The 24575-nt window shown below is 42.8% G+C and overlaps 4 protein-coding genes across 4 annotated transcripts; 2 read left to right on the top strand and 2 right to left on the bottom strand.

Annotated features, from left to right (window-relative positions):
- The first annotated feature begins 908 nt into the window (after nt 1-908).
- On the top strand, nt 909-3632 carry ndufb10 (NADH:ubiquinone oxidoreductase subunit B10). Its single transcript, XM_085784352.1, has 4 exons — nt 909-1146; nt 1878-2016; nt 3061-3200; nt 3487-3632. Exons 1-4 carry the CDS (start codon nt 1002-1004, stop codon nt 3573-3575), a joined length of 513 nt encoding a protein of 170 aa, XP_085640478.1. The 5' UTR covers nt 909-1001; the 3' UTR covers nt 3576-3632.
- A 1295-nt stretch (nt 3633-4927) lies between these two features.
- On the bottom strand, nt 4928-7334 carry rps2 (ribosomal protein S2). The gene is made up of 7 exons (XM_085784376.1): nt 7258-7334; nt 6782-6922; nt 6588-6677; nt 5937-6044; nt 5506-5839; nt 5140-5231; nt 4928-5050 (listed from the first exon to the last, which is right to left on the bottom strand). Exons 2-7 carry the CDS (start codon nt 6917-6919, stop codon nt 4970-4972), a joined length of 843 nt encoding a protein of 280 aa, XP_085640502.1. The 5' UTR covers nt 6920-6922; nt 7258-7334; the 3' UTR covers nt 4928-4969.
- Nucleotides 7335-7739: 405 nt separating this feature from the next.
- Nucleotides 7740-9647, bottom strand: rnf151 (ring finger protein 151). The gene is made up of 4 exons (XM_085785417.1): nt 9516-9647; nt 8743-8912; nt 8535-8631; nt 7740-8367 (listed from the first exon to the last, which is right to left on the bottom strand). The coding sequence occupies exons 1-4, from the start codon at nt 9516-9518 to the stop codon at nt 7897-7899; spliced, it is 741 nt and encodes a 246-aa protein (XP_085641543.1). The 5' UTR covers nt 9519-9647; the 3' UTR covers nt 7740-7896.
- Nucleotides 9648-10103: 456 nt separating this feature from the next.
- tbl3 (transducin beta like 3) lies at nt 10104-24400 on the top strand. The gene is made up of 23 exons (XM_085784378.1): nt 10104-10274; nt 10407-10458; nt 10700-10795; nt 11012-11059; nt 11193-11334; nt 11420-11504; nt 11634-11804; nt 11904-11979; nt 12152-12248; nt 12334-12563; nt 13490-13631; nt 14358-14416; nt 14584-14690; nt 14827-14962; nt 16603-16842; nt 17260-17330; nt 17656-17812; nt 18674-18732; nt 19588-19691; nt 21024-21095; nt 22149-22307; nt 23094-23187; nt 23594-24400. The coding sequence occupies exons 1-23, from the start codon at nt 10243-10245 to the stop codon at nt 23976-23978; spliced, it is 2814 nt and encodes a 937-aa protein (XP_085640504.1). The 5' UTR covers nt 10104-10242; the 3' UTR covers nt 23979-24400.
- The last annotated feature ends 175 nt before the right edge of the window (nt 24401-24575 follow it).

Below are 24575 nucleotides of genomic sequence, written 5' to 3' on the forward strand. Positions count from 1 at the left end.
TATAGATAAATAGCCCAGCTGCATCATTTTAGCCTATATATTGAAACAGGTTTTCCTGTATTGATGTGATCTACAGCACTAGGGTTCTGTATCTTTCTCCAGACTACAGCATGAGGGAAACGAAACAGATGCGCCTGCTGTTTTCTCGTCATCTCACATCTGGTGTCATTCTGTTACTCGCAAACGCAGACACAAAAGAGTGCATTTTCAGATTCTAAGACATATACTTTTTTTTCTTCTTTTTTTTTTTACAGTTTTGGCATTTTACGTGTTCTTTGATTGCTATTATCAAAACAGTTTAAGTGACAGACACTCTTTGGCTTTTAGACTCTGTGCATTGTGCAAGAGTGTCTTGGACAAATTATGGGACAACTGCCTCTGTGTGTGTAAAAGGTCCCACACACCTAAGAGTCTGCTCATTTTGTTTCTCTGCATTTTCTCTTTGTAGTAATTTCATACCTCTGTACCTCTGTTTTGTCCATGTGTAGGCCTAGTGGTTTTGTGTTTTAGTTGATCTTTTTCAGGTCATTCTGTGTCCTATTTTGTAGAATAGTCACTTATGATTGTTTAGGGTCCCTCTTTGTAGTTGTCTCATTGACTTTTTATTTTTATTTTTAATCTATAAATGTATGTCTTTACATAGAGGTTTTGGTCCAGGTCCAGGTCCAGTAGACTACCAGTTTGAGGTTTGCCCCATACCGCCACCTGCTGCCTATAAACGGTACAACACCCCCACCTGTAACCTTTACCCTTCAACCTCCATTTTTAAAAAGAACATTTTTTAAGGCTTATGCTCAGCGTGTCGTTCAGAAAAAAAAATATGCGTACCAAGTAATAATCCCAGAATGACATAAAATAAAGATATAAAAATATATAGTTTTAAATTCACTGACCTCTATTTCGCCATTTGTATCGTGCAGACTGCGCGTGCGCCGTGGAGAGGAGAGCTGTCGAGGTCGAACAGTAGGATTTTCCTCGGTGTGGGTCAAAATACATCAAAAATGCCAGATTATGACAAAGGAGCATACCCGGAGCCTCCTCGGCAGACCCCGGCTGTGGACAAACAGACCGCGCTGCCAAACCCGGCCCTGATCCTGTCTAAACTCTTCTACTACTCCGTGGACCTGCCTGTCACCACATTTAGAGGTAACCGAGGCTAACGCAGCTAACCGTGCTAACAGGACAACAACACAGCTAACCGTGCTAACAGGACAACAACACAGCTAACCGGACCTGCAGGCTGGTGTACGGTCGAAAACCGAGCTGTGTTTGGACGTAAAACGGCGATATGCATTGCAGAATATCACAGAAACTAAATTATAAGGCTTTGTTTAATATAAGGGGGGTATTTAACGTTAGCTATGTGATGTATGCTCTGCTAACTAGGTGTTGCTGTGCTGTATCCATGCTGCAGCGCCTTGACCCGGTTTAACTGGGCTCTGCTCGGCTCTGCTTGATCCTCTCTTCCTCTATGCCAGGGGTCTTCAACGTTTTTCAGGCCAAGGACCCCCAAACTAATGGAGAGATGAAGCAGGGACCCCCTACTTTAAATATTTATAAAATTGTGTTGCCCTGGATTCAGTACTAAGCTAAATACATAGGTTCATATATTCATGTTTTTATTTTGAGGGTACAGTGAGTAGGATGGCCATGCCACTGTCATTCATAAACATACTTTGTTATATCAACAATGTCTGTCAATTGCAGGATAATCATGCATACAAGCTATTCAAATTGACGTTTTTATTTTAAACATAAACGTAGAAACAAAAGAATATACAAAACTGTATAATCAACCAATAATGTCCTGACCCCCCTGCAGTACCTCTGTGGACCCCCTGTTGAACACCTCTGCTCTCTGCTCTTCCCTCATCCAGATGCTGTGGACAGTATCCGGTCCAACAACAAGGCCGTGTACTACCACCAGAAGTTCCGCCGTGTCCCGGACCTGACTGAGTGCCAGCAGGGAGATTACGTCTGCTACTACGAGGCAGAGATGCAGTGGAGGAGAGACTAGTGAGTATTGTAACTCACACCTGTTGTACCCAGGATGGTTTGGTTTGGAGGCTCTGGGTAGTGTAGTACTAGTGTGCATCACATATTGAACAACACACAGCTGTACAAAGGTGCAAATGCATATGGTTGCCTCAAAAAAACTCATTCATTTTATGGCAATTAGTTTGCTATAAGTTGTTGTACTGTCATGAATATAAATAGTATACTAAAGGCTCGAGGTAGCTCCTGCATTTTTTTCCCCTTTATTCCACTTAACTTAGTCCTTAGACTCACTGTGTGTTTTGCACAAAGCAAACCATGGAGAGGATTTCCTCAAAGGTCTAACTTGTTTTTTTTCCCAGTATTCTCTGGTATTATATGAGAAAACTTTCTAATGGTTTAATCAACTGAATTAATTAGGACAAGCTGCAGGAATTGATCAGCTAATGAAATATGTAATTTTCTGTTGGCAAATTCTCAATGTCCTGATGAGCGAGTGACAGTGTTTGCTACAGGTTGAAACTCCTCCTGTAGCCTGGACTCATGCACTGTGCTAGTTGAGGTGGAGCCCATAGCTCAATTGTATCAACATTTCAGTGTTTTTCTAAATTTGTGAAATCATGACTATACACCTGTGCACAGGGTGACATTTACACCACATATGGCCAGTGCTCTTGCAGCTTAATCACATACACTTTAGATGCAATGCCTGTTTCCACACAGGTTTGGCCATGTAGGGTATCTAGGGTCGTTCTTATAAGACAAACAGACAAAACACATGTGAAGCCATCCACCGAGAAAGTTTGTATGACTCCAGGAATAACGATATTCTTGTATTTTCCATAAGTGTTTTTTTTCCTTCAGGAATAAGAAATAGTATAGAAATAGAAATAGCATTTTATTTATTCAAGAGAGTGCCTTAGAGTTTTTTTTTTTTTAAGTTTTTCTGTTTTTTACATCTCCTGTATCCCTCTCCAAGAAGCACCGTTTTGAAAAAGCAGTCCACAAAGCGCTCCTTGTCTTAAACAAGAAATAATAGTTGTTGCTGTCGTCTTTGCCCCTCAGTAAAGTGGACCAGGAGATTGTGAAGGTGATCCAGGAGCGTCTGAGGGCCTGCCAGCAGAGAGAGGGACACAGCTACCACCAGAACTGTGCCAAAGAAATTCAGCAGTTCAACGAGGTGACCCAGAACTTCCTGTCCCGCTGTAAGTACTGTGTGAAGCATAACATGTTTGTTTTTTTGCTGTTAATTTCATGGCTTTCATTCAGGAATCCCACATGGCATACTGTGATAGCAATTACTGTATTACCAGAACAATTATCGTTGACGGTCTCTTCTTCACCAAATAATTGAGCCATTGGTTCCAGCATGTAAAATGTATAATGAGTTATATTTTATGAAAACTAAAACTACTTGACATGTATTGATGGCTTTGTAGTTTTTCAAATGACTACCAGTAAATATTTTAAATCTACACCTTGCCTCCTCAGATGGGGACCTCGGGGCGTACGCCAGTGGGAGGAAATGTCTAATGAAGCAGAAGGAACGAATGATGGCAGCTCAGGCCCAGAGTGCTTAAACAGTTCTACTATCTGTCCTGTGTAATATTGTAAAATAAAATTTATGTCAAATCATGTGTTAGTGTTTCTCTTCCTTGTACTCAGATGATGCCAGAGTCAAAAGTGTAGGCTTAAAGGGGATTTCCAGTCGTAATCAATGTTTACCTCAGGTATCTGGTCACCTAAGATCAGTTCATTTCATACCATCTATATACTCCCAGCTGCAGCATGTGAACGTTTATATACGTTTTTGTTCAAGAATGTTTTTTTCAATGTTCATTAATAGGCTCCGGACTAATTTTAAAATTGTTCTGTGGTCGCAAGTAACGTCATTTTGACCATCATTTAAAATTTTAAATTCACTTACAATTAAAGCAAAATTCAGACATACTGCAGCTTCCGCATTGTTGCTTTTCAGCCAGAAATCACAACAGTAGAAGGACTCTGAGGTGTTTGTTCTCTGACCTAAGGAACAATGCAGAAGCCACGGTAGGTCCAAATTGTAAAGCAAATTTTAAAATTTAAATGATGGTCAAAACTTAAGTTGCGATTGCAATTTAAAAATGAGTCCAGAGCCCACTAATGAACATTGAAAAAACCATAGATTCTTAATCAAAAACAAACATCCACATGCTGCAGTTGGGAGTATGGATGGTATGAAATGAACTGATCATATGTGACCATGAGGTAAACACATACGACTGGAAATGCCCTTCAAGTGAAATCCTTTAGGTTTGAGTGTTGCCAATACATTCATTCATTTTCTATACCGCTTATCCTGCACTAGGGTCACGGGTGAGCTGGAGCCTATCTCAGCTGACTTTTGGGCGAGAGGCGGGGTACACCCTGGACAGGTCGCCAGTCTATCGCAGGGCTAACACATATAGACAGACAACCATTCACGCTCTCATTCACACCTATGGGCAATTTAGAGTCGCCAATTAACCTAAGCTGCATGTCTTTGGTCTGTGGGAGGAAGCCGGAGTACCCGGAGAGAACCCACGCATGCACGGGGAGAACATGCAAACTCCACACAGAAGGGCCCCAGCCGGCCGGCGGGTTCGAACCCAGAACCCTCTTGCTGTGAGGCGACAGTGCTAACCACTGCACCACCGTGCCGCCCAGTTGATGTTGCCAATACACTCAAGATGTATTCCCAGTCTCCTCTCGAACAATGAACCCAATTCCTACTACACCTAGATGCTGATGTAGTTTTAGGTTTACAGACAACATTAAAATAGTTCTGGCAATACAGATCTATGGGTCTGTCAATTTAATATTGAATTTCCCCATCTCATTATTTTGACTTTACATGGATAGTTGCATTATCCACACTGTCAGCACATGCACAGAAGACAAAGCACATTACATATTGTTTCAGAACGTTTATTCAACGGTTCTCTGTACAAAAAGTTTAGGAGGTAGCTGCCTGGACAGCCTGTCCCCTCTGGACAGACACCCTGGTGTGAGTCTTGGCCAGATGGTCAGTGAACTCCTGCAATGAGAAGATAAAGACGGGCAGTTATACAAACCTGTAAACTTAAGAAAACAAATCTTAAAGATAATCCAAGCTGTGTACTGTACCTGGTAGGGAGACTTGGTGAAGACGGTCTCCTTCCAGAGATCAGGGGTCAGGTAGCTGTAAGTCTTGGAGATGGCGTCGAAGGTGGCCTTGGCTGAGGAGCAAAAAGAAACCATGAGTCACCGCTTTAGACAGAGGCGCCAGCACATCGTAGTGCTGAAATGTTGCTTTGAAAAAGACAAAAAAAAAATGTAGAGCACTGAAAAGGGGAACAGAGGAGACCAGTGGAGGGTCACTCTGCCGTGCATTACAATACTCGTTCCTTTCTCTCCTGATAACGACAACTACACCACTGTAGAGGTGAAGCTGAGCAGAGCAAGGAGACATTGAGCAGGTGAAGACGCACAACCGATTTAAAAGCTGCTTACCGAAGTTGCCGAGGGTGGCGGTGCAGCCCCTGGCGGAGGTGTAGCAATCGTCGATACCGGCCATCATGAGCAGCTTCTTGGGCACGGGGGCCGACACGATGCCAGTACCGCGGGGGGCGGGGATCAGACGCACCAGGACAGAGCCGCAGCGACCGGTCACCTTGCAGGGCACGGTGTGGGGCTTACCGATCTTGTTACCCCAATAACCTCTCCTGACGGGGACGATGGACAGCTTGGCCAGGATGATGGCTCCACGGATGGCGGTGGCCACCTCTTTGGAGCACTTCACCCCCAGACCCACGTGGCCGTTGTAGTCACCGATGGCAACAAAGGCCTGTAGACAACGCCAACAATGTTAGATTTAGACATCAGGATTACAGAAATATAACGCTACATATGCAGAGGAAACCTGCAGAGTTCACAAAACTCACCTTGAACCTGGTGCGCTGACCGGCCCTGGTCTGCTTCTGGACGGGCATGATCTTCAGCACCTCGTCTTTCAGACCAGAACCCAGGAAGAAGTCGATGATCTCAGACTCCTACAGGAAAAAAGGCAGAGTTGAGCTTTACACAGGGGTCTACTTCAGCTCAAAGAGCATATACCCATATATAAATCCATACTTTTAGCTAGTTAGTATCAGGGCATCAAATGTCATTTGTCAAAAATACCAACACAAAGCATGAATAGCTGTCAACTTTCTTCTTTATCTAGGCTGTTTTCAATTCAATTTGTGTTTTCTGTTTTCTGTTCCTTTCTGAACTTCTTCATTACCAGATGAACATTTACTTTGCCATCTTACTAAATGACAGTTTTGAAGGCAGAAACACATTTGGTACAGGATTGTATGAAGGTCCTGGAAATGCCCTCAGTAAAGCTTATACTAGCGTAGACCTAACCTTTGTCATCGTCAGGAAGCATTACAGAGTTGATTCTACGCTGTCATTATTACATGTTATAATACATATTGTATAAAGTAGGGCAATCTATACACAAAACATTTAAGCAGGACCATCCAGGTGAAATTTGGACTTCCCAGTTTACTTCAATGAAGTCTTGTATAGATATCCAGGAGTGGGCTTACTTTGATGGGCAGAGAGTACAGGTAGATCTCCTCCAGGGACTTGATCTTCATGTCCTTCACCAGGCGGCCCAGCTTGGTGACCGGCACCCACTGCGAGCAGCACATGTTCACCGTTAGCATCATCATCCCTGTCACATACACTTCATCACATCTTAACGTGAAAACTATACTATATTATTAGGTCTCAGACTTACTTCCTTGTCCTCGGACTTGCCCCCACGGGCTCCGCGGCCCCTGCCACGGCCTCTGCCGCGTCCACGGCCCCGACCACCGCGGCCACCGGCGCCAAAACCTCCGCGAAAACCTCCTCTACCACCGGCGTCGTCCGCCATTTGCTGTAAGACAACATGTTTTAAAATACGTTTATTGTTTCTAGGCGACAAATACTTGTCTGTTCATCATAGCCAACAGTTTGGAGCATCGGTCTGTGTCAATTTCATTTAACATTTTAAACCAGAACACGAGCATCGCCGCCATATTGGAAACTTAGACCGTGCTTACAAATGTATAAATAACTCGAGTTTAGCTGTATTGTGATAATAACTATGTTACGTGTTAGGTAGAGTATGTTCTCAGGTCATTTTACAGGTAAATTTAATATGTTAGGATGAACGATGGCGAAGATGAAGACGGATTTCCTAAAGATTGAGAATCAGTACGTGCAACTTACGTGATCGTTATAACAGGAAGAAGAACCATGAGAAGTCCCGTTGGCTTTTATATAGACGTGTTATCGCGATATTTCACCCGAGTGGACACATACTGCACTGCCCCCTGTTGGCAGCTTTTATAAAAAATAAAAAAAAATGTCAGTCTACGGTTGAATAACTGGAAAAATAAGTTTGGTATCAGTTTTATCTATCTTCGATCAGTTACTAAAGAAAATCATAACATATTGATAATGACAGGGATTGTTTAATGCAGCCTCAGTTTTGCTGCAATGTAGGAACCTGTTCTAGGTTTTCTCTGTGTTAATTCAGTTAATTTAAGAGGGGTCAAAAACGCAATGTTACAACAAATAGGGACAGAATCAATTCATGTTTGTCATTCTTCAAGACCAGGGCCATGGGATGATCTGCTCTTTTCCTTGTTGGATTGATGTCACCACTTTTCCCCTGAATGAAGATGTGGAGCAGGCACTGTAGCATTATGTGTTTTACTTGTGCTTTATTTACAAAATTTTCAAAAAACTGTTACAAATCCACTCGTTGTAATCCAACCTACATAATCAAAAACACACACCATCAATGAAATGAACACATGCGGAAATTATACACAGCAGTAGCCCAGCAGCAGCAGTAAATGACCCTTAACAGTTGCTATTGTGGCTACTTGCAGTCCCACTGGAGCTGCCACTGCTCTCGCCGAGGTCCTCCTCCTCCACCTCATGCAGATCGTCCATCACCTCCAGGCTCTCACAGATTAGCCCTATCTGCCTCTTCATGTGGGCCATGGTGCTCTGCATCCTCCTCATCTTCCTCTGCAGGGCGGTGGCGATGGCCCTGTGGTTCCTCTGCCTGGCTTCGTACTCCTGCCTCAGTTGCTTGTAGCAGTTGTGTTCGGCCTGGTTGCGATGGGAGAGTATCGTCCCACAGCCCATGTGGCAGGGCTGACGCCAGTGTTCACAGTGGCGCGCATGAGTGTCCAGGTCTCTGCGGAGTAACTGTGCCCGGCAGCCCTGGTACGGACAGGGGACGAGCTCGTACAGACAGCTCATGCTGTGGCAGTACTGCTCTGAGAGGGGGAAGGTCTCTGCACAACCACGGATCTCATTCTTACACTGTAAAAGGCCAGAAACAGAGCTTCAAAACAAAATTAACGCAGGGTCTCTTCTGGACTTCTAATATCATTTTTGTTTTCTACCAGATATCACTTACTTTCAATGACAGGACATAACTTTTATGTGCAAAAAGAAACAAATTCATCACTCTGTTTCCACTTTCCCACCTTGATCTTCATGCGTCCAATAGATTTGCTCAGCTTGAACATAACAAATATCAAGCTCGGGTTAACAGGCTTTCTACAGCATGGACAGGTCTCCTGTCTACAGAGGACAAACAACAGTTACTCTTGTTCTTCTTCATGGATCAAACATCGATAAGAGTCAAATACAGTCCAATTTGATAGTGGGATGGATCCATGTTGTGTTCACTACCTCTTGAGCCATTGTAGGATGCATTTCTTGCAAAAGATGTGGTGGCACGCGGCTCTCACCGGACACCTGAGGACCCCCTGACATATGGTGCAGATGAGGTCGTAGTCCGGGGTGTCCACAAACAGCTCCACATCGTAGCCCCCGCTCTGTGATGACACCTCTGGGTCTGCCTGGATGTGGCCAATAGAAACACTACTTCACTCTGGGTTATCATTGTGTATTATTATTGTTTTTCAGATCAAAGACGCGACAGCTGAGGAGATGGACATGCCATGAGAGTCTCAACAGTTTTCTCTACAGCTGTGTGAAACATGAGCCTACAGCTGCCTACAACTCTTCCACAGTGTTTTCTACATAAAGACAGGAGGCAACAAAACAGAACTGTTCTGGAAAGTCATATGACTGATCACATGATGACAATAAGCAGGTGCAATCAGTCTGACAAAACTCTTTTTCCACACCAAAATGTAGGTGTATGTTTTTAAAAATGTTTATAAGCACTTCACTGCTATCATTGTGTGGAATTCCTAAAATTTTTATTTTCAACATTTCTGTCAAAAAAGATGACACTAACACATAGCCTACAACATATTTTTTTAAAGGGACAACACATTCAGTTCACTAAAGATATAGGCTAGACTAGCTGTTCTGATATGAAGGACGTAAGAGTAAACTTATCAAAACTAACCGCGATCACCCATCAATAAAGGTGAAATAAAGAAAGATTCCTGGTTTTAAAAAGAAAGAAAGAAGAGAAGCTGTTGTCAACTCACCATATTAATCCTCTGTCCTCACCGTGTTTCCATTCCCGGCGCTGGTTCACTCCATATCGATCCTCTCACAGGTCACACTCACACCCTCGTTATCAATGCAACACACACATGAACATTCCTGACAAAACATGAAGGAGGGACCGTGTGTTTCTCTCGCTCTATCCCTCCCTCTCTTTCTGTGTGTGTGTGTGAGTGGACAAACGAAAACAGAAAATGATAAAAAAAAACAAAAACGGAGGCAGATAATGGCGCTCATTATGCAGCGTCCTTTCCCAGCTGTTCTAGCATTAGAGCTCCGCCTCCACATGTCAAACAGGAACCTTAAAACGTGAATGGCTCCAGCTGAGTCTATTGTTATTTTTTGTTATTATTTTTATTGTAATTACGAATTATAAGAAACGTGGTTCACAAACTGTATATCCCTCCAAATCAATCTCATCATATGAATTCATGTAGAGAAGCACGTTAACAATAGAAACTGATTTTCTTTTTAGTATTACTAGCGTGGATAATAGATCCATAGATCCCTTACTGGTAGAAAGAAAAAACATCCTGGCCAATCACAGTGCCGTGCGCTCAGATGACGTAGAATGTGTGCGACTCTGGTTAACAACATGCGGGATGGATGTGTTGACTGTCTCCAGCGTGTGATGTGAAAACTGCCAATCGATTCGCTTAAGCAGCAAAAAATACGTAGTTTTGGGGTGGTATTTATTTAGTTTTTAAGATGGCGAATACCAACCTTCAGTTCAAAACAAAGTAAGTTTGTTTTTGTTACGCGACGCGGCGTCCCAGCTGCAAACACGGCTGGCTGGCTAACACGAGCTAAGCTAAAGTGTCACTGAAAGTTGCCACAGCTCACAGTAATATATCTCTGTTATTTCATTACAGTTATGCTGTTTCCAGCAAGATTGAACCGTTTTACAAAGGCGGGAAAGTGCAGGTAGGTGAAATGCTCGTTACTAGTCAATTTTGGGGTTGGGGGAATTTGTAAGTAACAAATTAAAACAACAATGGTCCTAAGCAATGCAATGGAGACCAACATGCCTTGACTAGCATCTGACAGACTCGTATAGAGACATGACTTCTTCACAGAAGACATTACACAGCTGTTATCACAAACTGACTGGGGCAGTTTGATCTTCTGACTGAACCTTTAAACTCTTCGTCTGTTTGTTTTTCAGATCAGCAAAGATGAGAAACACATCTTTTGCACCTGTGGCTCTCGTGTCAATGTCTTGGAGATCAGCACGGGGAAGGTTGTCCACAGTGTTGAGCATGTGAGTCTACAGTGTGTGTGGTTACCTTTGGATGCCGGAGTCTGTACAGTTCCAGTCTTAATCACCTACTCACTTCACATTAAGTAGCACAGTGGAGATACATTCTGAATATCATTGCGCCATCCATGGGCGTATCCGAAATAATGTCGGTGTTGTGTGAAATTGTGCCTTTGATTATCCTGAGATCTTTCCATCTTGTCCATATTGTAACTGCAGGATGATCAAGAGGACATCACATCCTTTGCGCTCAGCTGTGATGATGAGGTACCATGAACCACTCACCCACAGTGTTGATTTGCTGTTTAGTCTAATATCACCCCATTAAAGAGTTATTTTATGGTATTTTATGGGAGTTCTTTTATGGGGGTCTTATATGTTCTTCTGTGTCCAACCACAGATGCTGGTAACAGCCAGCAGGGCTTTGCTGCTGAAGCAGTGGGACTGGAGACAAGCTCAGTGCACTCGTTCCTGGAGGGCCATTCACACTGTTCCTGTAGCCAGCATGACCTTTGACTCCACTTCTACGCTCCTGGCCACAGGTCAGCTGATGATGTTGCATTAATATTAGTAGTTACAGTTACAGCTGCTGCAGTTTACTGAGTTTCTCCTCTTATTGTCCTGCAGGTGGCTGCGACGGCACCATAAAGATGTGGGATGTGGTGAAACAATATTGCACTCATAATCTCAAGGGGTCGTCTGGTGTTGTGCAGTAAGTTTAGACACAAATCTAGAAGAATAAGTTAGAAAGTTACAGATTTCCGAAGTTAGAGCCTTCAGTTTTTAATGGAGGCTACAGATTTTGTAACTATTGTGACCACCTTTGTGCGTGTCTTTGCAGCCTGGTCCAGTTCCACCCCGACATCGACCGGCTGCAGCTGTTCTCCTCCTCTCTGGACTGCGGCATTCGGCTGTGGGACCTGCGCACCAGTCAGTGTGTGTGTGTGCTGCAGAGCCACTACAGCGCCGTCACCTCCCTCAGCTTCAGCTCTGATGGTAACACCATGGTCAGGTAATGTGCTGTATATTTACCCCCCCCCAAAATATGCAATATCCCTGTTATCAGAAGTCAAACTCAGAACATCTAAAATATGTCTGCTCTCTTTTGCAGCTCTGGCAGAGACAAGATCTGCACAGTGTGGGACCTGAAGGCTCGCAAAGCAAAGAGGACTGTACCGGTCTATGAGGTCAGACAGTAGAATAGAAAATATATTGGTTTTGTGCAATGTCAGTGATTTATTTCACATAGAATAACTGCAAACGCACAGTCTTGTTTTGTTCCTTGTATGGGGGAAAATGCTGCAGCTGTGACTCTGAACTCTGTTTGTTCATTGTTGTCCATAACGTCTCTGTCCCCAGGCTGTGGAGGGTGTTGTGCTGCTGCCTGAGAAAAAAGATTTCTCTGAGATCGGAGTCCAGAGCAAAGACTTGCATTTCATCACAGCTGGCAGCAAAGGTTCAATTCCTGCTCTGTTCTGACAATATAAACGGCGTCTTTGCTCCTCATGAACTCACTCTCTTCCTCCGTTCCGTCCCTGTAGGTGTGTTGAGAGTGTGGGAGGCCAGCACGGCACGTTGCGTCTACACCCAGCCCCTCCCCTCCACCCTCACCCCTGTTTCTACGGAGGAGGAGGAGGAGGAAGAGAAGGATGATGACCCGCGCAGTTTAACGTACCTGCTTCACCTGGCCACCTCGTCCAGACTGGCCGCAGTCACTGCAGAACACAACATACTGCTCTACCAGCTGCCCGGCCTCACCACTCAGCAGCAGGTGGGTGGCCACACACTTGAGTGCAATACTTACAGAACTAATATGTATTATTCAGAAGTTAAAGCAGAAGTAAGCGATCTGGTCGTTTTGGCTAATGCTGCGTTCCAGGCAGGCTTTTGAAACCGTAAATTACAGCTTCAAGTCACGACTTACGACTTTGTAGCGTTTCAGGCAACCCACTTGTGTTTTTCCGACCTGTTTTACCTGTGAAAGTCACTATAACGGCCACTCGTAACTTCCGACCCGTGAACTCGCACCAGATCGAACTGGTACGACTTCACAGGTCGGAAAAACACGAGTTACGAGTTGCCTTGAACGTACCATAACTTCTTGTCAGCCGATGGAGTTAGCAGCCCCCGCCCTCGTCATGGATCTATTGGTCCTCGTCCCTACGTCACCACATTCACGGCGCATCCCTTGGCTGCACACACAGCCCTTCATGCCGTTCTCTCTCCTCATTGGATAAAAATTGTAGGATACAAGAAAAGTTTTCTCCTCGGCTCAGAGCAGAGCAGAGTGACTGACAGACCCATGTTTTGGTCCAAACACTCTATGTAAGTGATTGCTGTCGGAAGATATAACTATTTAAGACTTAACAGACCCGTGTTTAGGTCCAAACACTCTATGTAAGTGATTGCTGTCGGAAGATATAACTATTTAAGACTTATATTAACACAAATATATCACTTACTTCTGCTTTAAATGTTTGAATTATTAAATCATTTATGATTTTCACAAAACAGTCATTTTAGATTTAAGTTGAATTAAAATACCCAGTGATATCACATACATTTATGTAGATCCTAGAAGATACTGAGATTCCTGCACATTTTTATTTTGAACTTGTGTGATGTCAAACTGGAGTCTGGTCAAATCCGTGGTTTCCGTGCCATTGGTGCATATTTATCGGAGTCTCTCTTTCCCAGTTTGTGGGCTACAGCGACGAGGTGCTCGATGTGAAGTTCCTGGGTAAAGGCGACAGTCACATTGTGGTGGCCACCAACAGCTGCCAGCTGAAGGTGTTTGAGCTGCTCACCAACACCTGCCAGATCCTGTACGGACACACAGGTCAGTCACCAGCAGAGGGCAGCATGTGTTCGTGTAGATGAGGCATCCCGCAGTATTTAATTTATTCACTCAAGAGCAAAAAGTGGATACGATTCTGCCATTTTCTCATAGACGTGAACAGCAAAGAAAGTATTATTTCTTATTTTATGTATATTTTACAGCTCTCAAGTCCATATATTCACTGAAACAACTGTTAAAGACATCTGCCAAATGAGCGCATGTATGCAGCGGTGCAGGACATGCAGTGTTTATTGTTTGTAGCTTCGGAAAGCCGCAGTAGTTGTTGCACTAAATGGAAAACCTGTAGGACTGGAAATGAACGTCTTATTGTAATTATGCACATTTTATTATAAGGTAAGGTAATACAGAAAGTAAGAAAGGCTACACAGAATAATAATGAAAGTGAAGGTTACTATGTACTTTACTCATAATAATAATAATAATAACAATAATAATAATAATAATAGTAATAAAGAAAGGGAATGATCAATGAAAGGTAAAATTATTTTATGAACAATTAAAATGTTCTGATCTTTAATAACACAGCTGTGAAAAACAAAAAAATAAAACATAAAGGCAAATTGGATTAATGAAAATGAAAACTGTCATTGAAAGAAGCAGAATCTGAGTTTGTCTCAGTTTAGGGCTTTTAAACTATGACTTGCTGAGCAGAATAGATATCTGTTGTCTATTGTGACTCTTATCTCCTCTGCTCATCCTCCACAGATACTGTCCTCTCACTGGACGTGTTCAGAAAAGGTTCGCTCTTTGCAAGCTGTGCGAAGGTGAGCACGCATCCAGCAACGCTGCAGACAAGGCACAGAAACAGAAAGAAACAATGAATCCACACATGCTCACCTTAACTCCACAACAAAGCCACGTGAAGCTGTTGTACGAGGTTAAAAGGTTATGAAACCACATTCATGGTGTGTTTGTGCGCATGTGTTTTCAGGACAGGTCAGTGCGTGTGTGGGATATGGACAGTGACAGCGGTCAGATACGATGTGTGGCCCAGGGCTCGAGCCATGCTAACGCTGTGGGCTCCATCAGCTGCTCCAGGTAACGCTCCACATCTCTGCAGCCGGTGTTTTTTTAATCACATTCATGAACACAGATTGAAAAAAAAAAGAAGGGATCTGAGTGTTTGTGCATGTGCGTTACAGTAACGATCTTCCGTGTGTGTTTCCATATCTAGAATGAAACCGTCTTTCATAGTTTCTGGCAGTCAGGACTGTACGGTGAAGGTGTGGGATCTGCCAGCAGACTTGTCTACACCCGGGGAAGAGATGTGTCAGCTGACTGCCCGTGCCACAGAAAAGGCGCATGATAAGGTACACGACTGAATATTCCACCACAGAAAAACACAAAAGCATTTGTAGCTGGCAGCCGACCCAAAGAAAGACGTGACCCACAGGAGGTCACCAGCTTTTTTCCAGTGCAGCAGGCAAATTACGTCACAGCTCATAGCATTTTGCGTTTCATAGGAATATCCTTTCCATGATCTTATCAGAGAGCTTCAAACAAAACGTAACCCAATACCTGAGATGACAGAAAATTACAAACAAAAATTGAGGGTGTGTCTGCATTTTTTGTCAACCTTCATTTATTCAAACATGGACAAATGCGGGTTGTAAGTAGTAAATCTTCTAAGTTCATAAAGAAAGGGCTTTTGTGTGCACATTTTGTAAGTTTTTGTTAAGTGGAGACTTAAACAAAGAAAACACAGTTGTTATTTAACTCCTTTCAATGACTTTAATTGGAAAAATGAAACCTGTCAACAGAGGAACCAGTTCTTCCCTTCATTTAAGTTTTACAAGGAAATGTTGCATCGAAGTGACAACAGGGGAAAGTGAGCTTTAGTTGCCAAAGGAATAATAAGCTATTAACCTTTAACTCTGAATGTAATGCGGTGTAATTTCACTTTTGGAGTCGTCACCCTTTCTCATTACATACAGTGAATATAATCACATAGCTGAATGCACAATACAGGTGTTAACATTGTTGGGTATTTATGTTGTCAAACATTACATGAGTTGAGGTTATAGTGTTGAATGAGCGTCTTTATGCAGCTGTCCACATGATATGAGCAGCTTTGTTTAGCATTGTACCTGTACCATTTTATTTTTCAAAGCAATGGAGGATCATCCATTCATGTCTGTGACAATAGTTTATTCTTCATATAAGGTCCAATTTTTACCAAATGATGCCACTAACACACTGTTTTGTATTTGTTGGAAGTACAAGGTTTTGAATTTCTTAAGAGTTTTCTGTTCGCTTCATTATCACCTCACCATCACACCATTGTTCTCTCTCCACCATCTCAATGAAAAAAGGTGCTGCTGTCATAATGTCACGTACGACTCCTACGCTCCTTTTCTCTGTTATGGAGGAGGAAAGCGGTTCACACTCCAGCTCCCACACAAATTGTGTATAGTATAAAATGTATAATATTCAGAGTTTAAGATTTTTAAGATTTTAAAAGATGAGTAAAAAGGTTTATATTTTATTGGATTCTTCAGGCCTTGCCGAGAAATATTTTAAGTGAGGATACACACACACACACACACATACACAAAAGAGTGAGTCAGTTTCTTGGTTTGTCTTTGTACTTGTTTTTTTTTTTTGAAAGGTGACTCCTCTCATGAGGAAGTGTATGAAAACTCCTGCTGGGAAGTCAAATTTGTGCCTAATTTCCTGCTTTTCCTGCTTCACTGACACAATGACTCAAACTCTATGACAGTTGACTGTGTGTCCATCAGCAGCGCCTGTTTACTTCACTTTCCTTTTGTTCTTACAGAAAACATTCTTTAGAAAATTATCAGATCAATGCAGAGTGGGCGATGTTTATCACAGCCAATAGGGAGGAATTTGAAGAATCTGTCTCTGTTTGTTTTAGTATCATTCATTGTCATATCAATCATAATTTCTTACTTCATCTCACCAACTTTGTCTCTCCTCGTCATTTCTACAGGATATAAACAGTGTTGCCGTGTCGCCCAATGACAAGCTGCTGGCCACGGGGTCCCAGGACCGGACCGCAAAGCTGTGGTCGCTGCCGGCGGAGGGGGACCTGGGTCTGCTGGGGGTGCTTCGCGGCCACCGTCGCGGCGTCTGGGCCGTGTCCTTCTCTCCCGTCGACCAGGTGCTGGCCACATCCTCCGCAGACGGCACCACCAAGCTTTGGGGGCTGCAAGACTTCAGCTGCCTCAAGGTGAGACACTGATGTCACGAGAACTGATGGCTGACTGCGTACATAATAAATGTATTCCTTTTCCTTTTCACAAAGAAAGACAAGATGTAACAGAAACAATAAATTAGTGATGAAGCAATTATGTAAAAGTCACGTAGTGGAAATACAGTTGAAAAGCAGACAGTTAGTGTTGTGAAACGTTATGTCTCACTGGACCAGTGGATTTTTTTTTCTTCTGTGTTACACCCATATAAGTACGTCATTATAACACTTATCTAAAACTTGACAGCAGGTGTGGAGAAAGTTAATTAGTCCACACCTCTTCATGTAACTGACATTCATTTACAGCTTTTTGATTTTATATCTGAGATGTTTTTAATTGTGCCATTGAAATCATGTGATTGTGTTTTACTTATTTATTTTTCCTGATGTCTTCAGACATTTGAGGGGCATGATGCTTCAGTCCTGAAGGTCATTTTTGTGAGCCGAGGCACTCAGCTGCTCACCAGGTAAACCCAACTGTCTCTCTTTACTCCATATATTGATTGTTGAAAACATACATAGACACATACCTGCATAGTTTTTAAAAAAATGCTGTATGTATGAATTCATACTAATTTTAGTAAACGGAGGAAACCTGAATAAGCTCAGTATATGGTGTCACCACCCAAAGCATAAAGCAAGATATAAACATAATTATATTAAATAAAAAATATAGCTCCAAATGCATGCCCAACGTGGTGATACAGATGCACTAGATCTGCCTTCTTCTGTGTTTCATGATGGTGTAATGGCGGCTGTGATTCAGAGCTTCTTATCGTTTTCTATCTCTAGTGGCTCCGATGGTTTAGTAAAATTGTGGACCATAAAGACCAACGAGTGTGTGAAGACGCTGGACGCCCACCAGGACAAAGTGTGGGGTCTCCACGGCAGCCGCAAAGATGACAAGATGGTGACCGGCTCAGCGGACTCTAACATCACTGTGTGGGAGGTGAGTCGGATTTGACCGATTGTCATCGACAGGGGAGCTGAAGAGAGGATTCAGATCGACTGATTAACAGTCAAACCACTAAATGCAGCTAATTAATACATTACATTGGCTGCCAGGATGAGGACGCGGCAGAGATTGTCCCGTCCTGGCATCGGTGTTGGTGTTTGTGTATGTATCTGTCATCGTGGCTGTTTCATGCTGTGCTCAGACACTTTTACCAACATTTATTTAACAATGTTTCTTCTCTGTCACTATGTTGCTATTTCATGGTGTTTTAATACATTTAATTTCCTCTATTTAATCTTACTATCCCAACAGATTAAATAGTTTTTGTTTAGGCATCATTTCTGTATTGTCTGTTCCTTTGTTGGTTTGTTATTTGTTGTATAAGATTGCGGTTTATTTACTTTAGATAAGATCACCTTATGCTTGCATCATAATTCAGCTATTTCCTTGGTTGAAATTTCACCCCCTCTGTATGAGCCTTTTTTTCTGTCCTGCCAGAGAGGCTTACCTGGATCCCTGAATTTTTATTTCTACTCTTTTTTTTGGAAAGCAGTTCATGTTTCAGCCGTATAAAGTGCCATATAAAGGAATTATTAGAATGGAAATTGGCACCCAGCCTTGTATGATTTGTTACTTAACAGCTCAGATATCAGGATATCTAAAAACAATGTTGACACAGCACTCGAGGCTTGTCAGTCAGTATAAGCACCATTTATCTAGCAGGTAACTCTCAGGTGATTCTTCACTAGTGCTGCTCTTCATCTTTTCTTGGGGGTAAAAAGGAGGATTTCACTTCAGGGGAGACACATTATCACAAAAAAATATAAAAATCACCCTCTGTCCACTTTTTGTCAGGATGTGACTGAAGTGGAGCTGGCAGAGGAGCAGGCCAAACAGGAGGATCAGATACTTAAGTAAGTTGCACTTAACATTATCTTCTAGGTATGTAAAAGCCATCATAGCTGCTTCTAGTCCGTCCAATTGAAGTGGTGGTCGTCTTTCTGATGGAGGTCAAAGGTCATGGAGGAGTTGATCTGTCAGTCAGACTAGACCGCGGTCTACTTTTCCCCCTCTGGTCTGTCTGTCTGAAGGCTGATGAATAAACAGAGGCTTGTTAGGCTGAGGTGGACCTCACTGGGTCACAGGTCGGGGCTGTGAGGGCATCTCGGTGTTCTGATAAACATGAAGGACTTTCAGGTCTCAGACAATTGACTGCACATTTAATTGGTGACTGTGTCCGTTCACTAGTGTGTTTATGCATGCAGTCATCTGCAAGCCCTTGTAACAAATGGCTTATTATCAGGTCGCACACAGACAAAAAAGACAAATTATGTGTGCACATTGTCAAGTAATATTTCTTGTTAGTGAGGTAATGTCTCAAAATTTGTCTCTCTTGTTATCACCTTGTCTAAATACCACACATAATTGAATGATACAACCTATCAATAACTCTAGCCCACCAAAACAATCTGCTATATTTGTTGTAGTTAGTTTAACACCGTTGTGAAACATCAAATTAAGAACTACTTACATATTCAATCAGAAATGTGTGTACATTTGACTTTGTGTATTTCATAGGAAAGTTGTAGTGACCCCCAGCAGTAGGAAAACATGACCTACAGTCTATGTGATTTATGTGTATTTTATTTTTGTATGTATTTGTCAACGTTGTTAGAGCTTACGATCAGTAAAAATTTCATATGACACCTCAAAAAGTTGCCTGCCTGTGTATGACTGTGTTGTTTTGTTGTGTTGTTTTGTGTCTCCAGGCAGCAGAAGTTGTCCAACCTGCTCCATGAGAAGAAGTATCTGAAGGCGCTGGGTCTGGCCATCTCACTGGACCAGCCTCACACCGTGCTCACTGTCATCAAAGGTATTTTATCCCATGAGGCCATTCCACCGCCTCCAACCTGTCTCCTATTGATTCCCAGCCTGTGCTGCATTTTCAGTCCAAAATGTTTTCTGTCATCTTTCTTAACACCTGCTGCATGCAATCCATCTCCTTCATCTTCTCACCTGTTATTTTTCTTGACGGGGCGTGTTGTCTCTGTCAATCTGTCATGTCACCCTGCTCACTTTTCAGTGGTCCGAGCACCCGATACTGCACTGTCATGCTTCTTGAGCTGAAATACTCGGCTTGTCACTGCCTTTGACACAAAAGAAAAAAAATGTCCTCAAAACAGATTATCACAATGACATTTTGGTAATCGTATGCTGAATAGCTATCATGTCCCTCAGGGCTTTACTGACACAATTGCAGGTCAAAACAAAACAAAGAGGTTATTGGGACAAATCACAGATAGTTTCTAATAATGTAAATGCTTTTATGAACCTCTTGTCTGTGTTTACATCGAAACCAGCACTGTGCTTTTTTTAATGTATATTTTTGTGGCTTTTTGCCTTTAATTGTCTGGATAGTTGAGAGAGACAGGAAATGTGGAGGCAGAGAGAGGGGGAATAACATGCAGCGAAGGGCCACCGGATTCAGGATTTGAACCCATTGAGCTATACGGCACCCCGGTAGTCTTATTTTAAACTGAATGACCCAGTGTTTTCTCAGATTCTCTCAGTTTGCAGAGCTTTTTAAACAGTGGAAATGATCCTTCAGCAGGTAGTAGGTTGTATGTCTAGGCCATTGTCTTGGTCATTGTTCAGGTAGTATTGCAGGTGTGGGATCAGCATGTGTCAAACAAAAGGCAGACGCATAGTGCAGGTTTTGCATTATTATGCACAGTGGTATCGGTTGCACCTTGTCATCCTGACATAACAAGAACATAGATGTAAACTTTCCCAAAATAGCGTCACAGCAGATCTGATTGTGTAATGCTAACTTTGTTGAAATGAGTCTCCACACAACAGTGATTTTGGTATGGTGTGTGATTACCAACAAGTTTCACAGGCTTTCATATAGTGGCTTCAAAATTATAATTTTGTGTGTGGTGTGAGGTGTTTACATAAAAAGGAAGGTGGCACTTGATCAGATTGATATGATGAGACTTAGACACAAAAGAACAAAAACACAACAACACTGTTGCATTTATTCGTAAACCTTATAACTCCAGAATGTTTCATCCATAAATGAGGTAAAGCTGAAGGTGTAAGAAGTCCTGTATATGTATGTCTACATGATCCGTGAGTTAGGTACATAATTCACTGCAGCGACTTCCTGTCTAACATCTCTGACATGTTGACCTTGTGCTTTCAGCGATCCGTCAGGGTGAGGACAGACAAGAGCTGTTGGAGAAGACTTTGTTGAAACTTCGAGTGGATCAAAAAGGTAACAGGTTAACAATGTCTTTAAATATTTGCAATGACCATGCACAGAAACAAAAAGGTAAAAATGCACAGGCTGTTTGAATTCTGTGGCAAATGCATTGTTGATATTGAACATTTTCAAAACATTTTTAAAGCAGAAGTAAGCGGAATATTTGTGTTAATATAAGTCTTATATAGTTATATCTTCCAACAGCAATCACTTACATAGAGTGTTTGGTCCGAAACACGGGTCTGTCAGTCACTCTGCTCTGCTGTAAGCCGAGGAGAAAACATTCCTTGTATCCTACAACCTTTATCCAATGAGGAGAGAGAACGGCATAAAGGGGCAGTCCTCTCTGTGTGTGCAGCCAAGGGATGCGCGTGAATGTGGTGACGTAGGGACGAGGGCCAATAGATCCATGACGAGGGCGGGGACTGCTAACTCCATCGGCTGACAGGAAGTTAGCCAAAACGACCGGATCACTTACTTCTGCTTTAATGATCATCTACAGTAATTTAAAGTTCAAATTCTAATTATCTCTGAAAATGTGTTATTCAAGAGAAGGTTATGCACTGGAGAGAGTTTGCAAAAAACTCTGGCCTGTTGTGTTAAAAAGAAAAGACATCAGAAAAAAGAATTAATGTGGTTTTCTAAACCATTAAGCTTTTTCACAAAAACATGAGGTTTCAAGTCTCTTGGTTGTACTGTTTAGTGTTGAACTGAACTGAGACACTTCTTGTACTGTAAGTGTAATCCTCAATCTCTCTGCTGCCATATTATTTCCATTTCTGGTGCACAATAAATTCTTGGATTTATTGGCAATGAAGGATCCACCTACTGGAGCCTTCATTGGCCAGAAAAAGAAGGCTGTATTTCTTGGCTTCATTTGAAGCTTCTGAAATGAGGTGGCCCAGTTGAGCTGCTGTGACACAATCAGACTCCAAAACGGGCCCCTCAGTTGGGCACAGCCCGCTGTCTGTCATTCGGGTTAGGGTTAGTACCTAGTGATATTGTTTCCTTCACCCCTGGCTGCTGGCCCACACTCAACCCTGTCATGGCTTCACTCCCACTCAGAGTCACTCCTGCGCTACTGTGTGGTGTGGAACACCAACGCCAGAAACTGTCTGGACGCCCAGGCCGTCCTCCAGGTGCTGCTCACACACCTGCCGCCTGAGGAGCTGCTGCAGTACCAGGGTGCCCGAACACACCTGGAGGCACTCATCCCATATACAGGTAGGGCTGTGTGTGTGTGTTGGAGACAAAGAGACAATAAAATATATTTTTTATAGCTTTAATCCAGGCCATGCACAAATTATTGTAAAACATCCACATAGTGGAATCCCCCCATCAGTATAAAAATATCGGTATACAGAATAGTACATCAATTATTCTGATATAGTGAATCATTGATTGGGTTCAAGGGCTTAATGAGAACAACACCACCAGCATAGTTGACATGAGAAAAGTTGAGCAAGTGCATGAGGAGCAGTATAAGTGAAATGTGATGACTGGTTTGATGTAATGTGATGGAGTCAAGCAGGTTTTTAAGATATCTGTTACATCTAATACTGTAAATGCAGCAGGTAACTCTCACAGAAAGAAAATGAGCATGATCTTTTGCATGTAGTCAGGGGAAAACAATTGGTGCATGCATACCCATGTACCACAAAGTGACAGCTAAGATGATTTGAGAGCTATAGAGGACATGTTTGTAAATAGTTTGTTGTCAGGAGTCTGGCAGAGGTGGTAAACTGGAGAAACAGGATGTTTAAGTCTCACTAAGCCATCACTGAAACTGGTTTAACTACTATTTGAAGTGTATACCCTTTCCTATTTCTCCTGAGGTACAGCGCAAACATAAACATGATGCCTATCGTTCGCATAGGCAAAGCAGATGGAAAAATTGCCTCGTGTTGTGAAGATACTTATCTGAGTTTCCTGTTACCCTTTGCGTTGTATTTCCTGATCATAAATCTAGTTTTGGCTGAAAACCAGTAACTCCCCCTCTGTTTCTCACAGAGAGGCACATGCAGAGGATTGGACATCTGCTGCAGGCGTCCATGTTCCTGAACTACATGTGGCAGAAGATGAGAGTGGCCGGAGCACCATCCAGGTGAGCGTCTGAGGCCGGGGGTTAGAAGGACATTGTCTCGTGACCTGTCAGTCTTCATGTGGGTCAAACCTGCTAAAACCAGCATAACATGAACCCTGTGGAATCCAGGAAGATGAAGAGGTGTTGCTGTTTGCTACTGAGCAGCATTCTCAGCCTCGAACCAGGCGTGCAGCCGCATATGTCCTCTTCTGAATGAAGCTTTGTCTCCAAAATGAGATCCTGAAAGATGTAGCTTTAAGTGACAGGTTCTAACTGATGCATGGTGATGGTTTCCAGGGTTCACTTCCTCTCGACCTATTTCCCTAAATATCGCCTTATCTGGAATAAAAACATACCTTTTGTTTATAGTTCCATGAGAGATGCTGATGACTCTTCAGGTCTAATCCATCTTGTTTTATCTGTCTAGCATGGGCCAAGATGAGGAAATGGACACCACTCCTTTGGCACAGCACCAACCCTTCTTTATGATTGACAAGGAAAAAGGAAAGGACAGTGGTGAGGAGAGGAAGGATGCCGGGGATGACAGCGATAGCGGACAAGATGAAGATCCTAATTGTCCCGTGGAGGAGGAGGAGGGGGAGGACGACGAAGTCAGCATCACCAAGAAAGCTTCCACAGCGGACGAAAGAATGAAAAACGGAGAGAGCACCAAAACAAACGGCAACCACCACTCTGAAAGCGAGGACAGCTCAGAGGACGAAGACGCGGTAGAAGACGAGGGCAATGAAACTAAAAAAGTGAAATGTCTCCCAGTTTCTTCTGCCCCTCAGTGCCCGACCTTCGCCAGCTGACAGGGATCACCAGACTAACCACAGAGGACTCACTCCTGTGGGGAAAAAATACCTCAGGAAGTCCTCTTATCTCGGACCATTAGCCGGAGCCACACTGAATGTGTGGCGGTGCAGGACGAAGCAGGTGTGAAATGTTGATGATACAGATAACAGGCCTCTCTTTTCTGATTTTCTCAGACAAAATGGACAGAAGGAAGGAGAGATGGAAGGAGAGATGGGAGGAGGGAGGCAGGAGGCAGGTTCGAGCTAGGGTTATCACCCCTCACAGCAAATACCAGCTTCCATTGTCTGCTTCTGTAATGTTGCATAGTCCTGATCTACCAGCTCGACAACAACACACTGGTTATATTACCATGTTTTTTTTTATGTCACAACTACAAATGTTTATAAAAAATAAAAACAAGCTCCTTGTGATTTAAAAAGAGTTTAAAATGAGATTTTTGTATTTTATGTTGTCGTAAGAACCATCAGGCATTCATCAGTCACATGCCTAATAAAATAATAGTTTCTTAGAGTATGTGGGAAAATCTCTGTTGGCTGACCGCAGCTTTTGATCTTTTGAACTCTGCATATTTTATTAAAGTTCAAGTGGGGCAC

The sequence above is a fragment of the Trachurus japonicus genome, chromosome 8 (genome assembly GCF_045865225.1).
Source record: "Trachurus japonicus isolate A0001 chromosome 8, Traja_1.0".
Classification (NCBI taxonomy): Eukaryota; Metazoa; Chordata; class Actinopteri; order Carangiformes; family Carangidae; genus Trachurus; species Trachurus japonicus.